Source organism: Castor canadensis, chromosome 2, assembly GCF_047511655.1.
Source record: "Castor canadensis chromosome 2, mCasCan1.hap1v2, whole genome shotgun sequence".
NCBI lineage: Eukaryota > Metazoa > Chordata > Mammalia > Rodentia > Castoridae > Castor > Castor canadensis.
Genome location: NC_133387.1, coordinates 68375225 through 68399382, shown reverse-complemented (window position 1 = coordinate 68399382; position 24158 = coordinate 68375225). Strand labels below are relative to the sequence as shown.

The window sequence follows — 24158 nt, the reverse complement described above, 5'->3', positions numbered from 1 at the left end:
TGAACAACATTCTTCATTATTAAGAAAGCAGTGCTTTAGCTTTGTCTATGACTTTTGAGTAGTTTATTCTCTAAGTCATAAAATACACTAGATTATATTTTAGGATAATTATAAATGACTTGTTTACTTAAATTTTAACAAATTCTTTTATCAGTTAAGGATTTTGAAAATATGTACTTCACATACTAAACAAAGACTTATTTTGAAGAGTTAACTGGTAAATTTTAGAAAATAATCTTATTAAAAACATTTAACGATGTACCAGTGTTCCTTTAATCATTACTTTAAAGCACATAAGCAAGGGAAAATTGTACTATTTATTTAGCCTGAATTAATGTCTTTGTTGATATTTTGCATTGATTTGTAAAAATGGAAATACCTGACATATTTAAAAACTTGTTAAAATTAAGTGTCAGCCTAAAGCAAAGTATTTTAAAAGAAATAAGTAAATATAGCTTTACTTTCACCTTTTCAAGTGAAAACGTCATAATTAAAATTTAAGTGAATGAAGGAAAGTGAGTTTCTAGTATTCTTAATGTTTCAGTTATTTGAGATATGTACTTACTTTATATATGAAAGTAGTTTTCTTCTAGTGAGTGTTAAGTCATACATGACATTATTATAAAATAGAGGTAATTTATTTTATTATTGTCATGAATTTTATGCCTTTATTATTGTTGTTCTGGGAATAATGATAATATTTTAATACAGCTGTGGAAACAGCTTTGGCATGTTATGATCAAAATTAGTTTTAACAAAAATAAATGACTTAGACAAAACTACAATTGAATCAAAACCTTGTTCTAGGTGGTTTCCAGTCAGAGTTCATTCCCATCAGCAGCTGAGCAAACTATAACTTCAGCCCTAAAGGTAAATGAATTTAATTTAATCTTTAACTCTGTGCATCAAAATGGTTTTAGAATTGTTAGCTGAATAGTAGATGTTATGTTTTAAAGTTAATTCAGAATCCTCCATAGAGACTAAAAGTAGCATGTTGATAACTGTCCTAAAGAGAGAGGATACATATGTGTTTATATTTTGTAGAATTTAAAAATAGACCCCTTTAGTATCTACAGATTGTGCTGTACTTATAATAATTGCATACAAAGAAGTGTTTTCAAGTATTTCCTAGTATTGTCCTAGCGAAGCATTGGTTCTCTATCAGGTGGTTTGTCACCTAGGGGACATTTGATGGTATCTAGAGACATTTTGGGTTGTCATGACTAGGGGTGGGATGCTACTGACATCTAGTGAGTGGAGTTAAGGTGCTGCTACCCATTGTGCAATGAAAGGACAGCCAGCCCAACAACAAAATAACAGTAATGTCAGAGCTGAGGAACCTTACATTAAATGTATCTGTAAGGTATAAAATCAGGGTATATTCCCATTTTTTTAGTGTTTTTTTTCCTGGAATTTTAAAATTACCATACATTAATAGTACAATGGGGGTGGGGTGTCATCCTGATATTTCCATAGCACATTGTATACTTTGAACAAGTTCACTCCATCTATTATATTCCATTAGTTCCACCTCTGTCCTCTTCACCTCCAGTACCCTCTCCTTTCCTCTTCTGCCCACTGATATTCCCAGATAATCCCCCTTTTTCACACATGTCCTCCTTGTTGTTGTCTTCTCCTCCTCCTTGTCTTTCTCCTTCTCCTCCTCCTCGTCTTTCTCCTTCTCTTCCTCCTCGTCTTTCTCCTTCTCCTCCTCCTCCTCTCCCTCCCTCCTTCCCTCCTTCCCTCCTTCCCTCTGTCCTTCCTTCCTGCTTTACTTCTTCCTTCTTCCTTCTCCTTCATCATTATCTTGGGTTCACATATATATTCCCATTTTTAAAATATACTAACAAATATATTCCTTTTCTAGTACTTTGAAAATTTAATAAAAAATACTGATGTAAGATTCAAAGCCATATGTAGTTGACAGTAGGTAACTCTTAAAAAACAACCAAATAATTCTTATAATAGTAATAGATACCCTTATTTAGCACCTCTATTTGCCAGACACATGCACAGGCTTGTATTAAAATATTTCAGTAACCCTTCAACTTATAAATGCCTATTTTATACATTTTAGAAATAATAAGTTGCCCAAGATCATGTAGCTGGTAAATCCAGATCTCACTCATGCAAAAGAATTGTGCCTACTGTACCTTGCCACTGTAATTCATTCATCCCTTCTTTTACTAAATTTTATTTAGTACCTAACTAAAGAATATAGCAGAGATTCTGGAGCCAAATTGCCTACATATGAATCCCGTCTCAACTTCTTAACCAGTTAATAAGCTCTCTCTTGCCTCAGTTACTACATCTATAAAATGGTACATTATTCCTACACAGGTAGTAATGCAAACTATTGGATTGGATTTAGGCCACTAAGGAAGAGTTGAAAAGGTATGGGGAGGGGGTATGAAGGTTATAAATAAATCTCAAGGAGAAGAGAAACACATTGAGAAAGTAAAGAGGATACAGAGAGCAGTCAGAAAGAGGAGGGAAATTGAGTATTATGTCACAAATCCTAAAAGGGAGGGAAAATTTTTGAGACCAAATACTGTCCATAGGTCATATGGATGGGAATTTAGTAGGCAGAAGAATGGATTTGATTTATTAAGGATGAGAAGAGACAGCCCATCTTCTCCCAGCATAGGAAAGGTATACTTGGATGTTTTTCTGGCCCCACTTGTTTTCCCCAATGTGTTCATATCATTGTGATTAAATATCATGAAATATTCCATAATAAAATAAACGTTTAGTAAGAGTTATCAAATTTACTAATGATGATAATCATACGTTAAGATTGGGCCAGTATAACAAACATAAAGGTTTTTAAATTTAAAGAAGGGAGCAAATACTCTTCTATAGTTCCACATTTCCCCACTGTCTTCTAGTGCTAGCCAGCCAATGTTTTTTGATTACTTTGCAAATAGGAAGTTGTTTTACTTTATGACCCCATACATAATTCATAAGCATTTATAAATATAAGCACACATATGAAATGACATATATGGAGAATATGCCTCTACCTATTTCTATAGTTGACATAAAAGCTTCATAAAACCCTTTTTTGTGACACACTCTATTTCCTACACTGTTCTGTTACCTTTTTTGGCAGTACTGGAACTTGAACTCAGGCGCTCTACCACTTGAGCCACTCCACCAACTCTTTTTTTGTACTGAGTATTTTCAAGATAGGATCTTGCAGACTATTTGCTTGGACTAGCTTCGAAACATGATCCTCCTGATCTCTTCCTCCTTAGTAGTTAGGAGGCTACTCTGTTCATTTTTAAAACGTCCTGGGAGCATCTGGCTGATTTATTTTTTGAGTCCCTAACAGTTAGAGTCTGTAGTTTGAACAGTCCATTCTGTAGGTTAAGACTGAGTGCTTACTCACTTTCCCTGGTGATAAAAAAGATCTGGAAAAGTTAAATGTGGAAAGTCCTTGGAGACTAATTGAACTTAGGATAAATTTTCTGAATCTATATTTTTAATATCCAAAAAAGATTATTTTCTGGCAGTATTGGAATTTGAACTCAGGGTCTTGCACTTGAACCACACTATTGACGTTTTTTTTTTTTTTTTTTTAAGGTAAGATCTCAGGGTTTTGCCCAGGCCAGCCTCAGACCATGATCTTTCTACCTATGTATGCCTCCCAGTAGGTGGAATTATAGTCACATACTACCACATCTGGCTTGTTGGTTGGGATGATGTCTCACTGACTTTTTTGCCAGCATTTGCCTGGATCTATGGTCCTCCTAATACATGCCTTCCGTATAGCAGGGACTACTTATGTGAGTAATCATGCTCAGCCCAAGATTATTCTTAATTTTGTTCACTTGGGCTTGGGGTTAAAGCCAATGTAGGGAACACGCCTTGATAATGGGCTGTGGTCCTCACTCCCAAGGTTTGCTGTAGGAACAATGCCACATGTGTCTCAGTGCTGCAAGTTTGCTGAGGCATTGCCAGTTTTGTCTTTGAGAACTGAATGGAAGAAGACTAGCAATAAATCAGTGCCCTCCTGCAGTAGCCCTGCCAGTTAAAGACTTCATTACTTATGTTAGCAGACCCAGTGATACAGTTTTGTTTTGCTTTTTTAGTTTAGTCTTATAAAAACCATTGCAACTTATTAAGCAAAAAAAAAAAGTGTATGATTTAAAGGGAACCTTAAATTTTGTAAAACTAGGTAGTATCAAATCACTTTAAATTAGGACTAGAAAAATGTGGTGTTTATACACAATGGAATTTTAAAAGAAGAACGAAATGTTATCATTCGCTGGTAAATGGATGGAATTGGAGAACATCATTCTGAGTGAGGTTAGCCTGGCCCAAAAGACCAAAAATCGTATGTTCTCCCTCATATGCGGACATTAGATCAAAGGCAAACACAATAAGGGGATTGGACGTTGATCACATGATAAAAGCGAGAGCACACAGGGAGATATGACGATAGGTAAGACACCTAAAAAACTAGATAGCATTTGTTGCCCTCAATGCAGAGAAACTAAAGCAGATACTTTAAAGCAACTGAGGCCAATAGGAGAAGGGGACTGGGAACTAGAGAAAAGGTTAGATCAAGAAGAATTAACCTAGAAGGTAACACACATGCACAGGAAATCAATGCGAGTCAACTCCCTGTATAGCTATCCTTATCTCAACTAGTAAAAACCCTTGGTCCTTCCTACTATTGCTTATACTGTCTCTTCAACAAAATTAGAGATAAGGGCAAATTAGTTTCTGCCAGGTATGGGGAGGAGGGGCAAGGGGAGTGTAAGGGAGGATGTGGAGGAAGGGGAGAGAAATGACCTAAACATTGTATGCACATATGGATTAAATAAATAAATAAATTAGGACTAGAATGTTGTAATACATAAATAAGTATAGTCTAAGAATAAAAAATCTGTATGCTTCTATTACTTTACAGAGAAAACATTAAATATACTGTTTTACTTGTTTAAAAAATCAAGATTATATTAATGTTTTTATCAAAATGAAATCTTTCTCCCCTTGCCACAGGCCTTCAACCCACCCACTTCCAACAATAATCAGCTCCACCTTACTCTGTTCTTGGGAGGCCAGGCTTCTCAGCCAGCAAAGACTACTTCAGTAGAAAAAAAGAAATTGAATAATAAAATCAGAAGTAACAGCAATAACACACACACACAGTGTTGAAGTGTGTACATATAGAAAGACTGAGATCTTATCCAAAATTAAGCATTATTTTAGGCTTGAGGTTCATCATCGTGACTAATATATCACAAATTGCCCTTCGTTATTGAGGATACATTTAGAGTCATTTCATTATAGCTACTGTGGCTGTAAGTGGCAAGTAAACAACTTCACCCATAATTCTGATCCACTGTTTACAGAGGTAGTGTTGTGCCACTAAATTTATATGTGGCAGTGCTTCTCTTCTCTCTTACTGTGTGGGTTTGATGTTCTAAATAAAGTAATATTCCAGATTGTTGAGGCTCCAATATTTTTATAATCTTGTCTATTTTAGGTAAATCTTTCTGAGACGTATAACAGACTTCTTTTTGTAAAGCATATATGAAATATAATCTAATCTCCTGTGTTTCTTTCCTGTGGTGGTTATTTTTCTCTACGTGTCCTTGACATGAAGACATTCCCCCAAGATGCTCTCTTCTGTTCCTGTTTCATAGTTCCCTAAGCTGTAAAGTTTTCTGTGTGAACCATAACTTACACAAATTGAGGTAGTTTTATATTTTTTTCTGTTTTGATCTTTATGACTGCTTTCCCATGTCCTGTTTCACTGACCAGGACCTCTAGTCTAGCATTGAATAGAACTGAGAGAGTGGACGTTGTTCATGATGCAATATTAGTAGCAGGGTTTTTTGTTGTTGTTGGTTTTTTTTTTTAATAGTCCTTATTAGATTTAGCAAATTACCTTCTACTCCTAATTTACTAGCACTCTCTAGTTATACATGGTGTTGCACCAAATAGTTTTTATATCTGTGGAAATAATTGCGTAGTTTTACTCCTTTATTCTGTTAATAAAGTACATTGCAGTAATTTACTGCACATATCATGCCAATCTTGGTCTTGATATATTACCCTTTTTATATATTCTTGGGTTTGATTTACTTAATTTTTGTTAAGGATGCTTGCATCTCTCTTCATAAAGCGTATTAGTATGTAGTTTTTTTGTGTTATTTTATCTGGTTTTGTTATCAAGTTAGTATTGGCCTCAATAAATGAGTTTAGAAGTGTGTTCTATCTTCTGGAAGAGTTTTTGTAGAATTTGTATTGTTTTACTCCTAAATGTTCAATAGCATTCTTTAGCGAAGCTATCTGGGGTGTAGTTTTCTTTGTAGGAAGGTTGTAACTATAAACTTAATAGTTTAACAGATGATGATGGGCCATTCACGTGTTCTCTTCTTAAAGTAAACTTGATACTTTGTGACTTTCAAGGTACTTTTTCTGCTTCTAATTTGTCAGAATAATATGCATAATATTCACTTACTATCTTTAATGTCCTAGGACCTACAGCAATAGCTTCTTTTTCATTTTTGATATTGATCTGTATTTTTTTTTCCCCTGACTAATCTAGCTAGGGTATTATCAACTTTGTTGACCTTTTTAAAGAAACAACTTTTGGCTTTATTTTCTCTGTTGTTTGTTTTCTACTTCATTAATTTTTGTTTGTATCTTTATTTCTTTATGTTGATTTTTTTTCTTTTTAAAAAGATTTTTTGAGAATTACACCATTGGTTTTATACCTTTTTTCCCCCAAAAAATGAACATCTAAAGTTGTAAACTTCCTTAAAAGCATTGTAATTTTGATATGTTGTACTTGTATCTTCATTTAGTTTGGAATATTAAGTGCAGGAACTTGCTTATTTCTCTCTATAATTCGGACTTTTCTTGTTGCCTTAATTACTAGTTGCTAGTTTTGGTTAGGTTTTTTTTGTTTTGGTTTTTGTTTTGGTGGTTCAAGGGTTTGAACTTAGGGCCTTATGCTTGCTAGGCAGGCACTCTACTGCTTGAGCAACTCTACCAGCCCCACTCATTCTGTTGTTGAAGGTCAGTTACTTTTTATTATTATGAAACATCACCCTTTAGCTTTGTTAATACTTACTGCCCTGCGTTCTGTTTTATATAATATTTAGCTTAGTTACTCCAGCCTTTGAAACTTAATGTTTTCATGGATCATCTTTTATCCGTTTAGTTTGAACTTCTCTGTGTCTTCATATTTTTTCTTTTTGGGGCTGAGGATCAAACCCAGGGTCTCATGCATTTTAAGCAGAGGCACTACCACTGAACTATATCTGCAGCTCTATGTGTCTTTACTCTTGAAGTGCATCTTTTATACACAGTATATAGTTGGGTCTTGTTCTTTTGTCTGTTCTGATAATCCTGCCTTTTAATCGGAGTATTAACAAGGTTTTATTTAGATGTATAGTTTTATGTTTTGTTGTTGTTGTTACACCCCTCTGTTTTTTCCTTACCTTTCTCTTCCCTTTTGTGCCTTCTTTTGGATGATTGAATGTTTTTCAGAATTTTGTTTTATTTATTGAATTTTTAATGACAACTATTTGCAAGATTTATTTTTCTTTATGGTTCCTCTCTGGATTGCCACATCTATACATCCTTAACTTTTCATTATCTTCTTAGAGTTACTATTGTATCATTGACATAAAATTATAGAAGCCTTAGTTGGGGATATAGCTCAGTGGTATAATACTCGCTTTAGGTGATTGAGGCCCTGGGTTCAGCCCCCAGTGCCCCCCGAAAAATTATAGAAAACTTGCAATTATAGAAATATGCTTATATCTGCATGCTATAATATTTGCTTTTAAAAATCATATGTATTTAAAGTTAGAAAAAATGTTCTTATGACCCATATTTTTATGTCTTCCTGTGCTGTATATTTGTTCCTCAATATCCCAGTTCCCTTACAGTATCATTTTTCTTTAGTCTATCATTTCTTTTAATGTAATGTGAACCAAATCCCCTAATTTTCTTTTCCCATAAATATTTTTATTTCACCTTCAGTTTGAAAGACTATTGGGTGCTGGAAGTAGAATTAGAGGTTTGAGAGTTGCTTTTCTTTTAGCATTTTAAAAATGTGATCCCACTGTTTTCTGGCCTCCTTGCTTTCTGATAAATCATCAGTCATTAAAATTATTTCCCTTGTGAGCTCTCTTTTTTTTTTTTCTTGTTTCAGGATTTCCTCTTTATCGTCCCTTTTTAGTGCATTATTATGTGCTTAGGTATAGTTCTCTTCAAAATTATCCTGTTTGGGATTTGCTGATTTTCTTCAACTTAACACATTTTGGAGACTCTTTGGGTCTTTTTCCTCCAAATACTTTTTCTGCCTTATTCTCTCTCTCTTTCTGTTTTTCTTCTATGGCAGTAATGGGGTTTGAACACAGAGCCTCATGCTTTCTAGGCAAGTACTCTACCACTTTAGCCACTCTGTCACCCCTTTTTTGTGTTGGGTATTTTCAAGATACAATCTCTAGAACTATTTGCCTGGGCTGGCCTCGAAGTGCAGGCCTTCTGATCTCTGCCTACTGAGTAGCTAAGATTACAGGTGTGAGCCACCACCACCTGGCTTCTCTCTTCTTACCTGACTCCAATTACCAATGCATTAGACCTTTTGCAACTGTTGCACAAATTCAATTATTTTTCAGTCTTCCTTTCTCTTCTCTAGATAGATTTCTATTCACTCCATTTTGGTTCATTGACTTTTTCCTCTATCATATCAGTTCTTCAGCTAGGCCTATCTAGTCAACTTTTCATTTTCAGGTAGCATGATTTTTCAGTTTAAAATTCTCATTTGCATATTTTTCCACAGTTTGAATCACTATGCTGAGATTTCCTATTATTTTGCTTACTGTGAGCATATTTTTAATCTGAGATTAAAAAAAAATAATTCTGGGGTCTGGGTCATCTCAGGGTTTGCATATATTGACTGTCCTTTCCCTAGAGAATTGATCAAATTTTCTAACTTTGTTTATGTAGTAATTTTGAGTATGTCCTGGACATTGTGAGTGTTATATTTTCTGGCATCAGAATTTTTAAGGTAATTTTCCTAAGGGTGTTGATGACTTTGCTTTAGCCAGCAATTAACTTGATTATACTCAAATGGTGTACTCTCGTATCTACAGCTGACATCAGAGCTCAGTTCTTTAAATCCTACTTGCAAACCACATTTAGTTTATTGTACACATGTGTGTCTGATGAGTCAGTTGAAGACTAGATTTTTACTTATTTATTTAATTTTTATTGTTTTATTATTCATATGTGCATACAAGGCTTGGGTCATTTCTCCCCCATGCCCCCACCACCTCCCTTACCACCCACTCCACCCCCTCTCTCTCCCCCCCAACCCCCTCAATACCCAGCAGAAACTATTTTGCCCTTATCTCTAATTTTGTTGAAGAGAGAATATAAGCAATAATAGGAAGGAACAAGTGTTTTGGCTGGTTGAGATAAGGATAGCTATACAGGGAGTTGACTCACATTAATTTCCTGTGTGTGTGTGTTACCTTCTAGGTTAATTCTTTTTAATATAACCTTTTCTACAGTTCCTGGTCCCCTTTTCCTATTGGCCTCACTTGCTTTTAAGGTATCTGATTTTAGTTTCTCTGCGTTAAGGGCAACAAATGCTATCTAGTTTTTTAAGTGTCTTACCTATCGTCATATCTCCCTGTGTGCTCTCGCTTTTATCATGTGCTCATAGTCCAATCCCCTTGTTGTGTTTGCTCTTGATCTAATGTCCACATATGAAGGAGAACATACGATTTTTGATCTTTTGGGCCAGGCTAACCTCACTCAGAATGATATTCTCCAATTCCATCCATTTACCAGCAAATGATAACATTTTGTTCTTCTTCATGGCTGCATAAAATTCCATTGTGTATAGATACCACATTTTCTTAATACATTCGTTAGTGGTGGGGCATCTTGGCTGTTTCCATAACTTGGCTATTGTGAATAGTGCCGCAATAAACATGGGTGTGTAGGTGCCTCTGGAGTAACCTGTGTCACAGTCTTTTGGGTATATCCCCAAGAGTGGTATTGCTGGATCAATGGTAGATCAATGTTTAGCTTTTTAAGTAGCCTCCAAATTTTTTTCCAGAGTGGTTGGACTAGTTTACATTCCCACCAACAATGTAAGAGGGTTCCTTTCCCCCCCCTTCCTCGCCAACACCTGTTGTTCATGTTGTTGCTAATGATGGCTATTTTAACAGGGGTGAGGTGGAGTCTTAGTGTGGTTTTAATTTGCATTTCCTTTATTGCTAGAGATGGTGAGCATTTTTTCATTTTTTGGCCATTTGAATTTCTTCTTTTGAGAAAGTTCTGTTTAGTTCACTTGCCCATTTCTTTATTGGTTCATTAGTTTTGGGAGAATTTAGTTTTTTAAGTTCCCTGTATATTCTGGTTATCAGTCCTTTGTCTGATGTGTAGCTGGCAAATATTTTCTCCCACTCTGTGGGTGTTCTCTTCAGTTTAGAGACCATTTCTTTTGATGAACAGAAGCTTTTTAGTTTTATGAGGTCCCATTTATCTATGCTATCTCTTAGTTGCTGTGCTGCTGGGGTTTCATTGAGAAAGTTCTTACCTATACCTACTAACTCCAGAGTAGTTCCTACTCTTTCCTGTATCAACTTTAGAGTTTGTGGTCTGATATTAAGATCCTTGATCCATTTTGAGTTAACACTAGTATAGGGTGATCTACATGGATCTAGTTTCAGTTTTTTGCAGACTGCTAACCAGTTTTCTCAGCAGTTTTTGTTGAAGAGGCTGCTATTTCTCCATCGTATATTTTTAGCTCCTTTGTCAAAGACAAGTTGGTTATAGTTGTGTGGCTTCATTTCTGGGTCCTCTATTCTGTTCCACAGGTCTTCATGTCTGTTTTTGTGCCAGTTACCATGCTGCTTTTATCATTATTGCTTTGTAATATAGTTTGAAGTCAGGTATCGTGATACCTCCAGCATTGTTCTTTTGACTGAGTATTGCCTTGGCTATTCGTGGCCTCTTGTGTTTCCATATAAATTTCACAGTAGATTTTTCAATCTTTAATGAATGTCATTGGAATTTTGATGGGAATTGCATTAAACATGTAGATTACTTTAGGGAGTATTGACATTTTTACTATGTTGATTCTAACAATCCATGAACATGGGAGATCTCTCCACTTTCTATAGTCTTCCTCAATCTCTTTCCTCAGAAGTGTGTAGTTTTCCTTGTAGAGGTCATTCACATCTTTTGTTAGGTTTGCACCTAGGTATTTGATTTTTTTTGAGGCTATTGTAAATGGAATTGTTTTCATACATTCTTTCTCAGTTTGTTCATTATTAGTGTATAGAAGTGCTGATGATTTTTCTATGTTGATTTTATATCCTGCTACCTTGCTATAGCTATTGATGATGTCTAGAAGCTTCTGAGTAGAGTTTTTTTGGTCTTTAAGGTATAGGATCATGTCGTCTGCAAAAGGGATATTTTGACAGTTTCTTTACCTATTTGTATTTCTTTCATTCCTTCTTCTTACCTAATTGCTCTGGCTAGGAATTCCAGTACTATGTTGAATAAGAGTGGAGATAGTGGGCATCCTTGTCTGGTTCCTGGTTTTAGAGGGAATGGTTTCAGTTTTTCTCCGTTAAATATAATGCTGGCTGTAGGTTTGTCATATATAGCTTTTATAATGTTGAGGTGCTTTCCTTCTATTCCTAGTTTTCTTAGAGCTTTTATCATGAAATGATGTTGGATCTTATCAAAGGCTTTTTCTGCATCTATTGAGATGATCAAGTGGTTTTTGTCTTTGCTTCTGTTAACGTGGTTTATTACGTTTATTGATTTTCATATGTTGAACCACCCCTGCATCCCTGGGATGAAGCCTACTTGGTCATGGTGAATAATCTTTTTGATGTGTTGTTGAATTCGGTTTGCCATTATTTTGTTGAGGATTTTTGCATCAGTGTTCATTAAGGAGATTGGCCTATAGTTCTCCTTTTTGGAGGATTCTTTGCCTGGTTTTGGGATAAGTGTAATACTGGCTTCATAAAAGGTGTTTGGCAGTTTTCCTTCCCTTTCTATTTCATGGAACAGTTTAAGGAGGGTTGGTATCAGTTCTTCTTTAAAGGTCTGATAGAATTCAGCAGAGAATCCATCAGGTCCTGGACTTTTCTTTTTGGGGAGACTCTTGATTGCTACTTCAATGAAGACTAGTTTAAATATAGAATAAGGCATTCTTCTCTGACCTCCACTCCAGGGTTCCTCTCTCACTCTCTAGCAGCCCAGGTTGACTCAGGTTTCCTTTCCCTGTTCTTTTAGCTTAAAAAATAATGTTGTTTTTATTCTTGTTTTCCTCTGAGTTTTAACCACTCAGCCTTTTACTACACTGACTGTAATCTCCCTGAGAGAAGAGCCACAAAACTTGGTTGCTTGCCCTTGGTTTCCACACTTCTCTAAAATTACCTGTTTTCACCCACACACAGGAAATCAATGTGAGTCAACTCCCTGTATAGCTATCCTTATCTCAACCAGCAAAAACCCTTGTTCCTTCCTATTATTGCTTATACTTTCTCTACAACAAAATTAGAAATAAGGGCAAAATAGTTTCTGCTGGGTATTGAGGGGGTGGGGGGAGAGGGAGGGGGCGGAGTGGGTGGTAAGGGAGGGGTGGGGGCAGGGGGGAAAAATGAACCAAGCCTTGTATGCACATATGAATAATAAAAGAAAAAAGAAAAAAGAAAAAAAAATTACCTGTTTTCCATCTCCTAAGCCCCCGGTGGGTGTTTTGCTTTGGGTATTTTTGCCCATAGTTATTTGGGAGGCATCTGTAGTTACATACTCCTTCATACCATAAATAGAAAACCTGCTCTTTCTTTTTGAAATCTTACCTGTTTATTTCCACCATATTTTAAGGTCTCTTCTGACTTCTGTACCCAGAGGCATAGTGTACCCAAAAGCTCAGAGGAGTCAGACAAACCGAAATAATCTCAGCACTTCCACTTGCTCATTTATGGCTTTTGACAGTCCCTTTACTTTGACTTTAGTTTCCCTATCTATAAATTATTTTATATTCCCATCTATAAATTGGAGATTTTAAGAGTTCTTTGAGGAAGGGATAATTTAGTTCTAAGTAAAATTATTATATATGAATCACTTAGTACTTAGCATATAATATATCCTCAATAAATAAATAACTCCTCTTAATCCTTTAAGGGCCCTCTTCTCCATGATCTTAAAATGGCATTTGGTCTTAATCTGCACATTGTCTACCAGAATCTCATTGACTTTTTGGCTTCCCCCTCCCATCTTAAAAGCCACTGACTTTCAAATCTAATCAAAATGTCTCAGATAATACACATTTAAACATGCCTATCTGATAGCCTATGTGGACTTCCCATACTTCAAATTCATGCCTCCCACTGAATTCCTCACATTTTTCTCTCTCCATCCCCCAATCACCCCAGCTGCTTCTGTAGTTACACATTCAAGTAACAATATCACTGAATCATTAAAGAAAAAACATACACCCTTAAATCTTTTCATTCCATATGTCCCAGATCCAGTTACCAGGTCCTGCTGTCCCCTTATCTCTATTCCTATTCCCTCTAATTTGGTTCAGATGCTCACTTTGCATCTATACTACTACTGTAGCCTCATAATTATTCTCCTGTCTTTAGTCTAATTCATCCAGGGTATGATTTTTTCTAAATCTTTACCACATTATTTTCATTGTTTATAACACATATATGTAAATGAAAAAATGATACGTGTTGATACTGTTCAAAGAATGGAGAACAGTGGAGGGGGTGAGTTCAAGTATGATATAGTGTAAGAACTTTTATAAATGCCACAGTGTACCCCCACCCAGCACAACAACAAAAAAATCATTGGCTCCTGGTCCCTTCCTGATAACTCTCTAAGTTCATAGCAGCCTACACAGAGTACCTCTCTTGTAGGCAGCACTTGTAGTCTCTGTGTACTTAGTGCTTTACAATTTCCCAGATCACTCCCTCCCCCCGACTCCCTGCTCCTATGCCTTTAACAAATGTGACCTATTGAATAAAGATCCTATTTATCCTTTTCTCCTTGATTTCGGTAATTTTGAGCTTTGGTCATTCAACTTCATTATCACTGAAGCACGTAAAGTATACTAAATTTTTTTTTATTTTCAATGTTTGCTAAGTTCCAGTCAATATTTCCAGTTGAAACCCTTTTAGTTAGAGTATTACATAAAGTAACCACTGCTTATGTCTCACTGTAGACACAATCATAATGTAGACATTTTAGGCTAGGTAATTATTTGTTGTGGAGACTGTTCTGTAGGATATTTAGCAGCATCTCTGTCTGTTACCATATTCTACTGGCATACTTCTCCCTCCTTTCTAGTTATGATAACCAAAAATGTATCAGAACATTGCCAAATATTCCCTGGGATGCAAAACTCTCCATAGTTCAGAGTCATAGCTATAAAACTCAACCAACGCATAATTCATTAAATGCCTAGCTGTTCCACCCTGTGAGAATCACCAGTATACTTATTATATTCACTCTGGCTAAAAGCATATGATGATGTTCCAATTTTTAAAGAATTACTTTTATTCTTGCTTCACTCTTTTGAGAAAAAAAATGGTGTTTATTTGCTTTTCACTTCATAAGTAGAACTATTTCTCTCATTTCACATGTCTTCCTTTCTCTGTGGGCTCATTTAGCCACTAAGCCTTTGGAAAAAATGAGAGCAGTAGGGGACTTGACACTTTTCATTTCCATGTTCCATATTTTAGGCTTTAAAGTCATTACTGACAGTGGTTAGGGAGAGAAGCAAATTTCTGTTGAGTTAAACTGTGTACAGTCTGCATTTGATAAGAGTATGAAAACTGTTAGTCAAAATGTTTCCCACATAATTTTCTCAGGTTTCCTTATGTCATTTCCTCTGATTTTGCCTCTCTTTCCTTTTTTCTCCTTGTCAGACAATTTATGCTCTTATGGGGAATGCAGTGCAGCCCTTACTGACTTCGGTGGGAGATGCGATAGAGGCCATAATCATCACCATGCATCAAGAAGATTTTTCTGGGTAAAACATTTAACCAGAAATTTGACTAGTCTTTATTGCCTTTTTCCTGTGTGTGTGTGTGTGTGTGTGTGTGTGTGTGTGTGTGTGTGTGTGTGTGAGAACTGGGGTTTGAATTAAGACCTCAAACTTGCTAAGTAAGTGCTCTACCACTTGAGCTATGCCCCAGCCCCTTTTGCTTTAGGTCATTTTTCAGATAGGTTTTTCTGCTTATTTCCAAGACTGACCTCAGACCACAATCCTACCTCTGTCTCCTGTGTAGCTGGGATTATAGATATGAACCACCATACCCAGCTGCTACTTTCATGTAGAAATGTGTTTTTTATTTCCTCCTCTACTCCTCCCCAAGTTCCCAGCCAACTAGGCCTTCTTCCTCTTCTGGCATCATTGTCTCCTAGCCTCCTTTATCCATTGTGAATGCTTTTAACAGATTTAAAATGTTCTATTCTTGTTTTCATCATTTCTGTCTTCATATTGAAACAGAATGGGTTTATGGGTCTCAGCTTGGTACTGGAGATTTAGATAACCATCTTCTCTCTCTAGTTTTCTTTTCTTTTCTCTCTACTTTAACCTTTGTTACCCGCTGACATAGGCATAGCCTTCCTGTTTAAAACTCCCTATCTCTGCCACTGTGCTTATCTGAATCCTGCTCTGGCATTCTCTGGCCCATCCCCTCCAAGGCTGATTTTCCTTCCGCAGAGTTTCTAATCACATTTAATGTAAAGTGAGTCATGTCTGATTATAGTTTTGAGTAGAGAAAGGAGACAGTGAAAGGAGGACCCTGAATCCTTGCAGTGGTAGCTGAACCCCTCTGAGGAAAGACAACACACAGAGATTGGTGACATGAAGATGCACAGCCACCATTTCTCAACGAGGCATAGACTTAGTCCTCCACCTTCAGCTTCTGCATGACACTGTCATTGTAAAGTCCCTTGAGTTTCTACACAAACTCATGTCTGTACTTTGCCAGTTGAGAACCTTCTGTTTAAGTCTTTAGAGTAAGAGGGGAAACTTAACTTTAACATTAACCAAGTAAGTTTGTATTCTACTAAATTTAAATCAGGTTTCTTCTAATCACAATGAGAATTGATAATACATACTTCAGTATTTTATCTAAAATACCATTTTTTTACTTTTGTTGACACAGGCTGATAGAATTTGTTTTAGTATGTTATTTTCTACTGCTGAAGGAAATCATTGCAACTTACTAGATCAAAGCTCTTGAGACAGTCCTTCAGAGCAGTACAAAAATTATACTATGCTTTTGAAAAGGTGTGAAAAACCAACTGTGTGCTACCTTACCTTTAAGAAAAACATAAACTGAAAGCAAAGGGATGGAAAAGTTATCTCATGCAAATGGAAATCCAAAGAAAGTGGGGATAACTATATATTTATATCAGACAAAATAGACTAAGTCAAAAATTGTAAAACATAATAAAGAAGGTCATTATCTAATGCTAAAGGGGTTAGTTCAGCAAATGAGTACTATAATTTTAAATACATGTATACATGTCAGAGTACATAAATACATAAAACAAATATTAAAAGGATCTGAGAGAAAGATAGATTACAGTACAATAATAGTCCTTTAACAGCCCACTTTCAATGATGAGAAGACCATTCAGACAGAAAATTAACAAGGAAACCTTGGGACTTGGACTATGCTTTAGATCAAATGACTCTAATAAGCATTAGAGAACATTCTTTCCAACACCAACAGAATACAAGTTTTTCATAAGCACACACAGAGTGGTCTCCCCAAATAGACCCTGTGTTAGACCACAAAGTCTGAATGAAATCAGACTTTAAAATCATATCTTAAAATCATATCTTTTGTGATCACAATGGTGTGACACTAAAATCAGTTACAGGAGAAAATCTTAGGCTATTCACAAATATGTAGAAGTTAAACAACTTGCCTTTGAACAACCAGTGGATCAAACAGGAAATCAAAAGGAAAATTTTTAAAAACCTTAAGACCAATGTAAATGGAAGTGTAACATACCAGAACTTACAGATGTTGCAAAGAGGGATGTTTATAGCAACAAATGCCTCTATCAAAAGAAAAAAAGAGATCTCAAATAAGTAACCTTATGTTGCACCTCGTTGAACTAGGAAAAAAGAATAAATTAAGCCTAAATTAGCAAAAGTACGGAAATAAGTATCCAAGCAAAATTAAATGGAGTAGAAGCTTTATTTTTAAAAAAAGAAAAAATCAACAGAGCCAAGAGGTGGTTTGTTAAAAAGATAAAAATATCACAAACCCTTAGCTAGACTAAGAAAAAAAAGAGTACTCAAGTAAGACCAGAAATGAAAGAAGAGACACTAAGTCTGTTATCACGGAAAAACAAAGGTTCCTAGGAAATTACTATGAACAATTAATTATATACTAACCAACTGGATAACCTAGCAGAAATCATACCTGTCTTAATGGCTCTTAACAAAACCTAAAAAGACAACTACATGAGAGGTGAGATTGGGAAGATAGAGATAGAAAAGTTTGTGAAGCTGGAGATGATAGTTCATACCTGTAATCCTAGCTACTTGGGATCAGAAGGATCACAGTTCAAGAGACCCACATCTCATTGGAGAAAGCTGGGTGTGGTAGCATGCACCTGTCATCACAGCTGCAGCGTAAAATAGGAGGGTCATGGTCCAGACTGGCTCTACAAAAAGTAAAACTCTATCTGCAAAATAACCAGAGCAAAAAGAGCTGGAGGCATAGCTCAAGTGGTAGAGCACCTGCCTAGCAAGCATGAAGCCATGAGTTCAACCCCCAATACCATCCCCCCAAAAATTAGTGAGACTCTGTCTCAAAAAAGATAGCTGAGCATAGTGGCACACCTCTGTTATCCCAGCTACTTGGGAGATGAAAGGAGGAGGATCAAGGTGAGGTCCTTTGCCAGCTCCAAGCAAAAGTACAAGATCCTACCTGAGAAATAAACTAAAGCAAATAGTGCTGGGATGTGACTCAAGTAATAGAGTGCTTGCCAAGCAAGCTTGAGGTCCTCAGTCCAAGCCCTAGTATTGCCCCCCAAAACAAACAAGTGAAAGATAGTGCAGGCATGATGTATAGAAAAGAGAATCTGTATACACTTTTGGTGGGAATGTAAATTATTACAGCTGTGATGGAAAATAGGGCAGAGGTTCCTAAACACATATCCTACCAATACTGAATCAAAAAGAAATAGAAAATCTAAGCATAACAAGAATTCGCAGTGAAGTTGAATCAGTAATAAGTCTTCCATCAAGAAAAAACTTAGGAACAAAGGTTGTCATGGGTGAATTTACCAAATATTTAAAAAGGAGCTAATGCCAATTTTTCTCAGATACTTCCAAAAAAACCAAAGAGGGAATACTTCCTGTTTTTATGAGTCTAGCATTACCTTGAAACCAAAGCTAGACAAGGACTTTAAAAGAAAATTATAGGTCAGTATCGCTAATGAACACAGGTGCAAAATTCTTAACAAAATTCAACAGGATTCTAAAAGGATCATTCATCATGATCAAATGAGATTTATGAGTTAGCATATGCAAATCAATTATTCTGACTTATTACATTAATAAAATGAAGAACAAAAGTGATATGATCTCATTAAGTGCAAAAAAAGCACTTGACAAATTTCAGCACTCTTTCATGATAAAAAGAACTCTCAATAAATTAGCAATAAAAGGAATGTACCTCAGTACAGTAAAGGCCATTTATGACAAACTCACAGCTAATCTCATACTCAGTGATGAAAACCTGAAAGATTTTTCCTTAAGATCAGGAGCAAGACAGACTTACACATTCTCACCATTTCTTTCCAGTTTAGTACAGGAGTTCCTTTCCAGAGCATTCAGGCAAGAGAAAGAAATAGAAGGCATCCAAACAGGAAAAGAGGTAGTAAAATTGTCACTGCTGACGATGTGCTCTTAAATATAGAAAACCCCAAAGACCCCATCAAAAAATTTAGATATAATAAACAAAGTCACAGAATAGATAGTTATCATGCAAAACCAGTAGTATTTCTGTAAACTAGCAAGTAACTATCCAAACAATAAATCAAGAAAACATTCCCATTAACAATAGTTACAAAAAAAATATTTAGGAATAAATTTAACCAAGGAGTTGAAAGAGCTGTACACTGAAAACTATAGAGCATGAATGAAAGAAATTGAAGAAGACATAAATAATCAGAAAGATATTTTGTGTTCATAAATTGGAAGAATTAATATTGTTAAAATGGCCATACTACTCAAAGTTATCTACAGATTCAGTATAATCCCTATCAGATTTCCAATACCATTTTTTATAGAAATAGAAAAAGACAAATCCCCAAATTCATATGAAATCATAAAAAGCCCTGAATAGCCATGGTAGTAGTCAATAAAATGAACAAGCCTGGAGGCATTATACTTCCTGATTTCAAACTATACTCCAAAGTTATAGTAAGTGAGTCAGCATAGTATAACATAAAAACAGATACATTGACCAATGGAACATAAGAGAGAGCTCAGAAATGAACCCATATATTTAGGGTCAGTGAATTTTCAACAAAGATTCAAAGAATACAGAGTTGGAAAATAATAAGTCTCTTCAATTAAGAGTGTTGGGAACACTGCGTGCATGAAGTTGGACCTTCATCTCATACCACATGCAATTCAAAATAGATTTAAAAGACTGAAATGTTAAGACCTGGGACTATAAAAATATTAGAAGAAAGATGGACTGCATAACATTGGTTTGGGCAATGGTTCTTTTTTTGGATTTGGCCTAAAAAGCCCAGGCAACAAAAGCAAAAAGCTTGTCCATGTCAAAGGAGACAATTAACAAAGTGAAGATACACCTTACAGATTAGGAGAAAATATTTGAAAGCGTTACACTTAATAAGGAATTAATGTGCAAAAATTTACAAAGAACTATGAAAACTCAATAACCCAGTTTTAGAACAGAAGACCTGAGTAGATATTTCTTAAGAAGAAAACATACAAATGGCCAGTAGATACACACAAAAAATTCTACATTACTAATCATTAAAAAAATGCAGATTAAAACCACAATGAAATATCATTTCACAACTGTCAGAATAACTGTTATTTAAAAATGAAAGATCCCAAATATTGGTGAGGATGTAAAAAATTTTAAAAAGGAACTCTTGCATACTGTTGAAAGAAATGTAAATTAGTACATTATGGACAACTGTATAGAGGTTCCTCAGAACACTAATAGACTTGCCATATGATCCCACTTCTGAGTTTATATCCTAACAACTTGAAATCAGAATGTCAGAGAGCTATACCTGCACTCCCATGTTCCCTACAGAATTGTTTACAGTAGCCATGTTAGGAAGTCAGTCTAGGTGCCCATCAACAGATGAATGGGTAAAGGAAATGTGGTGTATATACTATTCAGGCTTCAAAAAAGAAGGAATTTCTGTTAACTGCTATAGCATGGAAGAACCTAGAGGACATTATACTAAGTGGAACAAGCCAGGCACAGAAAAGCAAATACCTCATGTATATGAAGAATCTTAAAACAATAGAACTTATAAAATCAGACAGTAGAATGATGGTTACCAGGGTTTGGGAGTAATGGAGTGATGTTGGTTAAGTGGTACAAAGTTGCAGTTTGACAGGAGGAATAAGTAAGTATTTAAAGTGGTAGATATGTTATTTAATCATTCACACTGTATATGTATGTCATTGCTGTGCGTAATTATATACTATTGTGATTTGTCAAAAAATTAATCTGAAAAAAAGAATATGAAAGAGATTGGTACCCTTTTTTTTGCAAACTAGTTCTTTGTACTGGTGAAACCTGAATAAGTAGGCCATTCAGTGGTCTGAGTCTGGCAGATATAAACCCCACACCAAGTCTGCTATCACTTACCAAGGCTCCCCTCTGCTCAGGCAGCATTCCACCCTGTGAAAAAGAAATTCTCCACCATCTACCTTGCAATGACCTTGCCATTGTTAAGACAGTCTTTCTTATATCAGGACAAAATCCCTGCCTGCTGGGACAAAAGCCTAGTTTCTCTATTTCTGTTTGCCTCTGGAAATAGAGAAGTAGAGAGCCTCTAGTTAGCATCCTACTTATAATAACCATTTCTGTATTTGAGGTTCATCAAGTTCACCTCATCCTCTTGCTCTAGGAATTTTAGTCATATCTGTTATTCATCTGTAGACCATCATCAGTTTCTTTGCATCATTCTCAGAATATGGAAACACTTAACTTGCTTTTTGGAAAAGATACAGCATTATGTAGCCAATGATCTCATCTATTGGCCAATATCAGGTGATTTCTAATTTTGGTGTAGCTCTTCTTTCCTATAAATATTTCATATTCTTTTAATATATTCTTTAAAGAACAATTGTAAACATTTTTAAGTTATAAATGGTATATAAGGGAGCATCAGCTAGCATCATCTGCTGATCCAAATTAAAGCCTTTCCAAACCTCATCATCTGGAAGAAAAAATTGCATACCACATGTCCTGTTACATAACTAGTTCCACGGTCAGAATTCTGCTATTGGAGTGATCTGATTAAATCCCACAAGAGCAGAGATATTGTTGCCAAGAATTTGTTTGGAGAGGGCAGCATTTTCTGTCATTGCAAAATGTAAAATGCTATTTTAAGATCCATTATTGATGTATTCACTTACCAGGCAAAACATGGGAGTGGATCAAGAGTTGCTCGGGTGGGAGGAATCTTGAGAGGCCAGAGCATGAGGGTGGCCCTTGTGTGATTCATCTAAGACAGATGCCTGTCTTTTTCATTCTTAATAATCTTTTAGGTAAATATATTCTAAAATTCCTTCAGTAATTTTCCTAGCATGTAAATGCAGTCTTTAGAATATAATTTAAACACTGTTTTATTTTTTTTTTCACACTTAGAAAAAATAAATGGTGCCTTTATTCCATTAAGGGAAAAATTGTGCAGGACTGAAATAGAGGGAGTGGGGAGAATCAAAGAATGCAGTTAGTGCATTGGTGTTGAAAATGGCTGTTTCTTTTCTCTTTTGCAGGTCATTATCCAACTTAGGAAAGCCTGATGTTCCTTGTTCTCTGTACATGAAGGAGCTACAAGGTTTCATTGCTAGAGTTATGAATGACTACTTTAAACACTTTGAATGCTCAGATTTTGTCTTTGACAGCACTGAAGATATTGCACAAAGAGCAATTGAACTTTTTATTCGCAATGCCAGTCTCATAAGGCCTCTTGGTGAAAGCGGGAAAATGCGACTTGCTGCTGATTTTGCACAGGTAAATTAATACGTAGCTACAAAGGGAGCAGATATTCCAGCCTCAGTATTAAGTAAAAAGGCTATCTACTTATCAGTGTTTTTAAAGAATTTCAGCATAAAGAAAAGTAAACCCACTTAAAACTAGTTGGTTAAATAAGAAAAAAAGAGTTTAGAGATATTTTATACCAGATATTTTGTTCTTGGTATTTAACAAAATAATCATCCCTCATCTTTGATCTTTCAAGATTATGTAAAGTAATTCACTCCACAGTAAAGCAACATTTCCCATTTTTGCACCATTTTAACATCCCAATAGGTCAATATTGTTAAGAGTAATTGATTACCTTTGCTGGAAAATGATATAGGCAATGAAATAATGTTTCAAACAGTAGAAATTGGGCTACTTTTTGTACAGAAAGAGAAAGAACTCGAACACATCTATAATCTAATGGCCATTTCAGCCTACCAGGATGTGTTCTAATTCATTGAGCTGTATCATGGGCCACGTAGATACAGTCTGATTATTTGGTCTCCCCCTATTAAGTATAGTACATTCTTGTCTATGACTAGCCTTGAAATCATTGCTAACTGATGTTTGTGAGATAGAATGAAGTTAAAATAGTAGAACCATAATCAGCTCTTATAGAAAGTTTTTTTTTTTCCTTTTGAAAGTTGTTTTTTTTTAAAGCCTCAGCAGTATCAGAAGCAAAGAAGAAACATCCTAAACATACAGTTTCATGAAAAGGTTCAGAAACAGAGATTGTTCTTGTTTATATAGCATGTCAAGGGTCAGACCATTTTTTAAACCTTTCAAAGCTACTAGCTTTACTCTAGTCTAGGTAGTTATTCAAATGGAGTCTTCATAGCAGTTTGGTAGATCCTCCCTGCTTATAAAGATAAATGTTAATGTCAGTATTTATTCCCATGTGTATCCAGGAGTGTGTCTTGGTCATTATTCCTGCTCTGGGAAAGGACCTGGGCCCACTGCTTACATGAGGGTTCCTATATAAGGACGAAAAGAAACTGGTAACACAGACCTAACATTTCAAGAGCCAGGCTCATTGCATATTAATTTATCCAGCAATTAGTCGTTTTCATTCCCAAATAATATGCCTGAGGCTACTGGACCTCAAAATCAAAAACAGAGCTTTCCTTTGGAAAATGTATTTTTTGTAGCCACACATGAAAACAAAAATTGATTAAATGTTCCTGTTAAACTGGCTCTTTCAACCTTGTCCTTTTATATCAACTTCATTCTTAGGCATTTTGCTTTGTTGTACAGGTAAAATTAGCTTAAAGGGAATTATATATAAATAGTGCCTTAACTTCTCTTCCTGGGTTATAGGCTGCTTACTGAAATGAAAACACAGCAGTATTCTAGGACCTGCTCTCATTTGATACAACTTCGTAAGCTGTTCTTAGATAAATCCCTATCCTCCTTTTCCCCTTTCCTGCTTAATTTGTTTATCTTCTTCTCTCCTCTTCACTCCCCTAGGCTCCCTCCCCCACTGGCTTATTTGCATTCTGCTCCAGCTGGTTCTTGAGTCACTTTCCTGGAGGCAGCACTTCCAGTCCAATTAGAGTGGCAGCCTAGCTAGAGATGGCCAAAATGAGAGTGCTGTTGGAGAGGCTTATTGTTGGGGGTTTTATTTCAATGCTATGTTCCCTTATGCGTCTTGAAAGATGGGAAGAAATTGTCCTTTTAACCCTTCTACTGCAGCTAGCAGCTGCTCAATTTACAAAGCCTTCAGTGACAGGGGTGAGCTTCAGCTTTCCAAAAGCTGCATTATTCAGAATTTTATTTGCATTTCTTTTTTCTTAAGATAGTTTACCCAAGAAACCAAAAAATTCCAGGGTCCCTTCCTTAAGATAAATGAAACTCATC

At 35.7% G+C, this 24158-nt stretch overlaps 1 protein-coding gene across 8 annotated transcripts in view; it reads left to right on the top strand.

The window, feature by feature from the left end:
- Cog5 (component of oligomeric golgi complex 5) overlaps positions 1–24158 on the top strand; it is a 330870-nt gene that overhangs the window by 268100 nt on the left and 38612 nt on the right. For all 8 annotated transcript variants that reach the window (XR_012445204.1, XM_074064981.1, XM_020156084.2 and 5 more), the window contains 3 exons: positions 808–870; positions 14946–15049; positions 22055–22292. Coding sequence is in view for 7 of the 8 variants with exons in the window: in XM_074064981.1 (XP_073921082.1) it covers positions 808–870; positions 14946–15049; positions 22055–22292 (405 nt within the window). In the remaining variant the exon portion in view is untranslated. The remainder of the gene's footprint in view (positions 1–807; positions 871–14945; positions 15050–22054; positions 22293–24158) is intronic.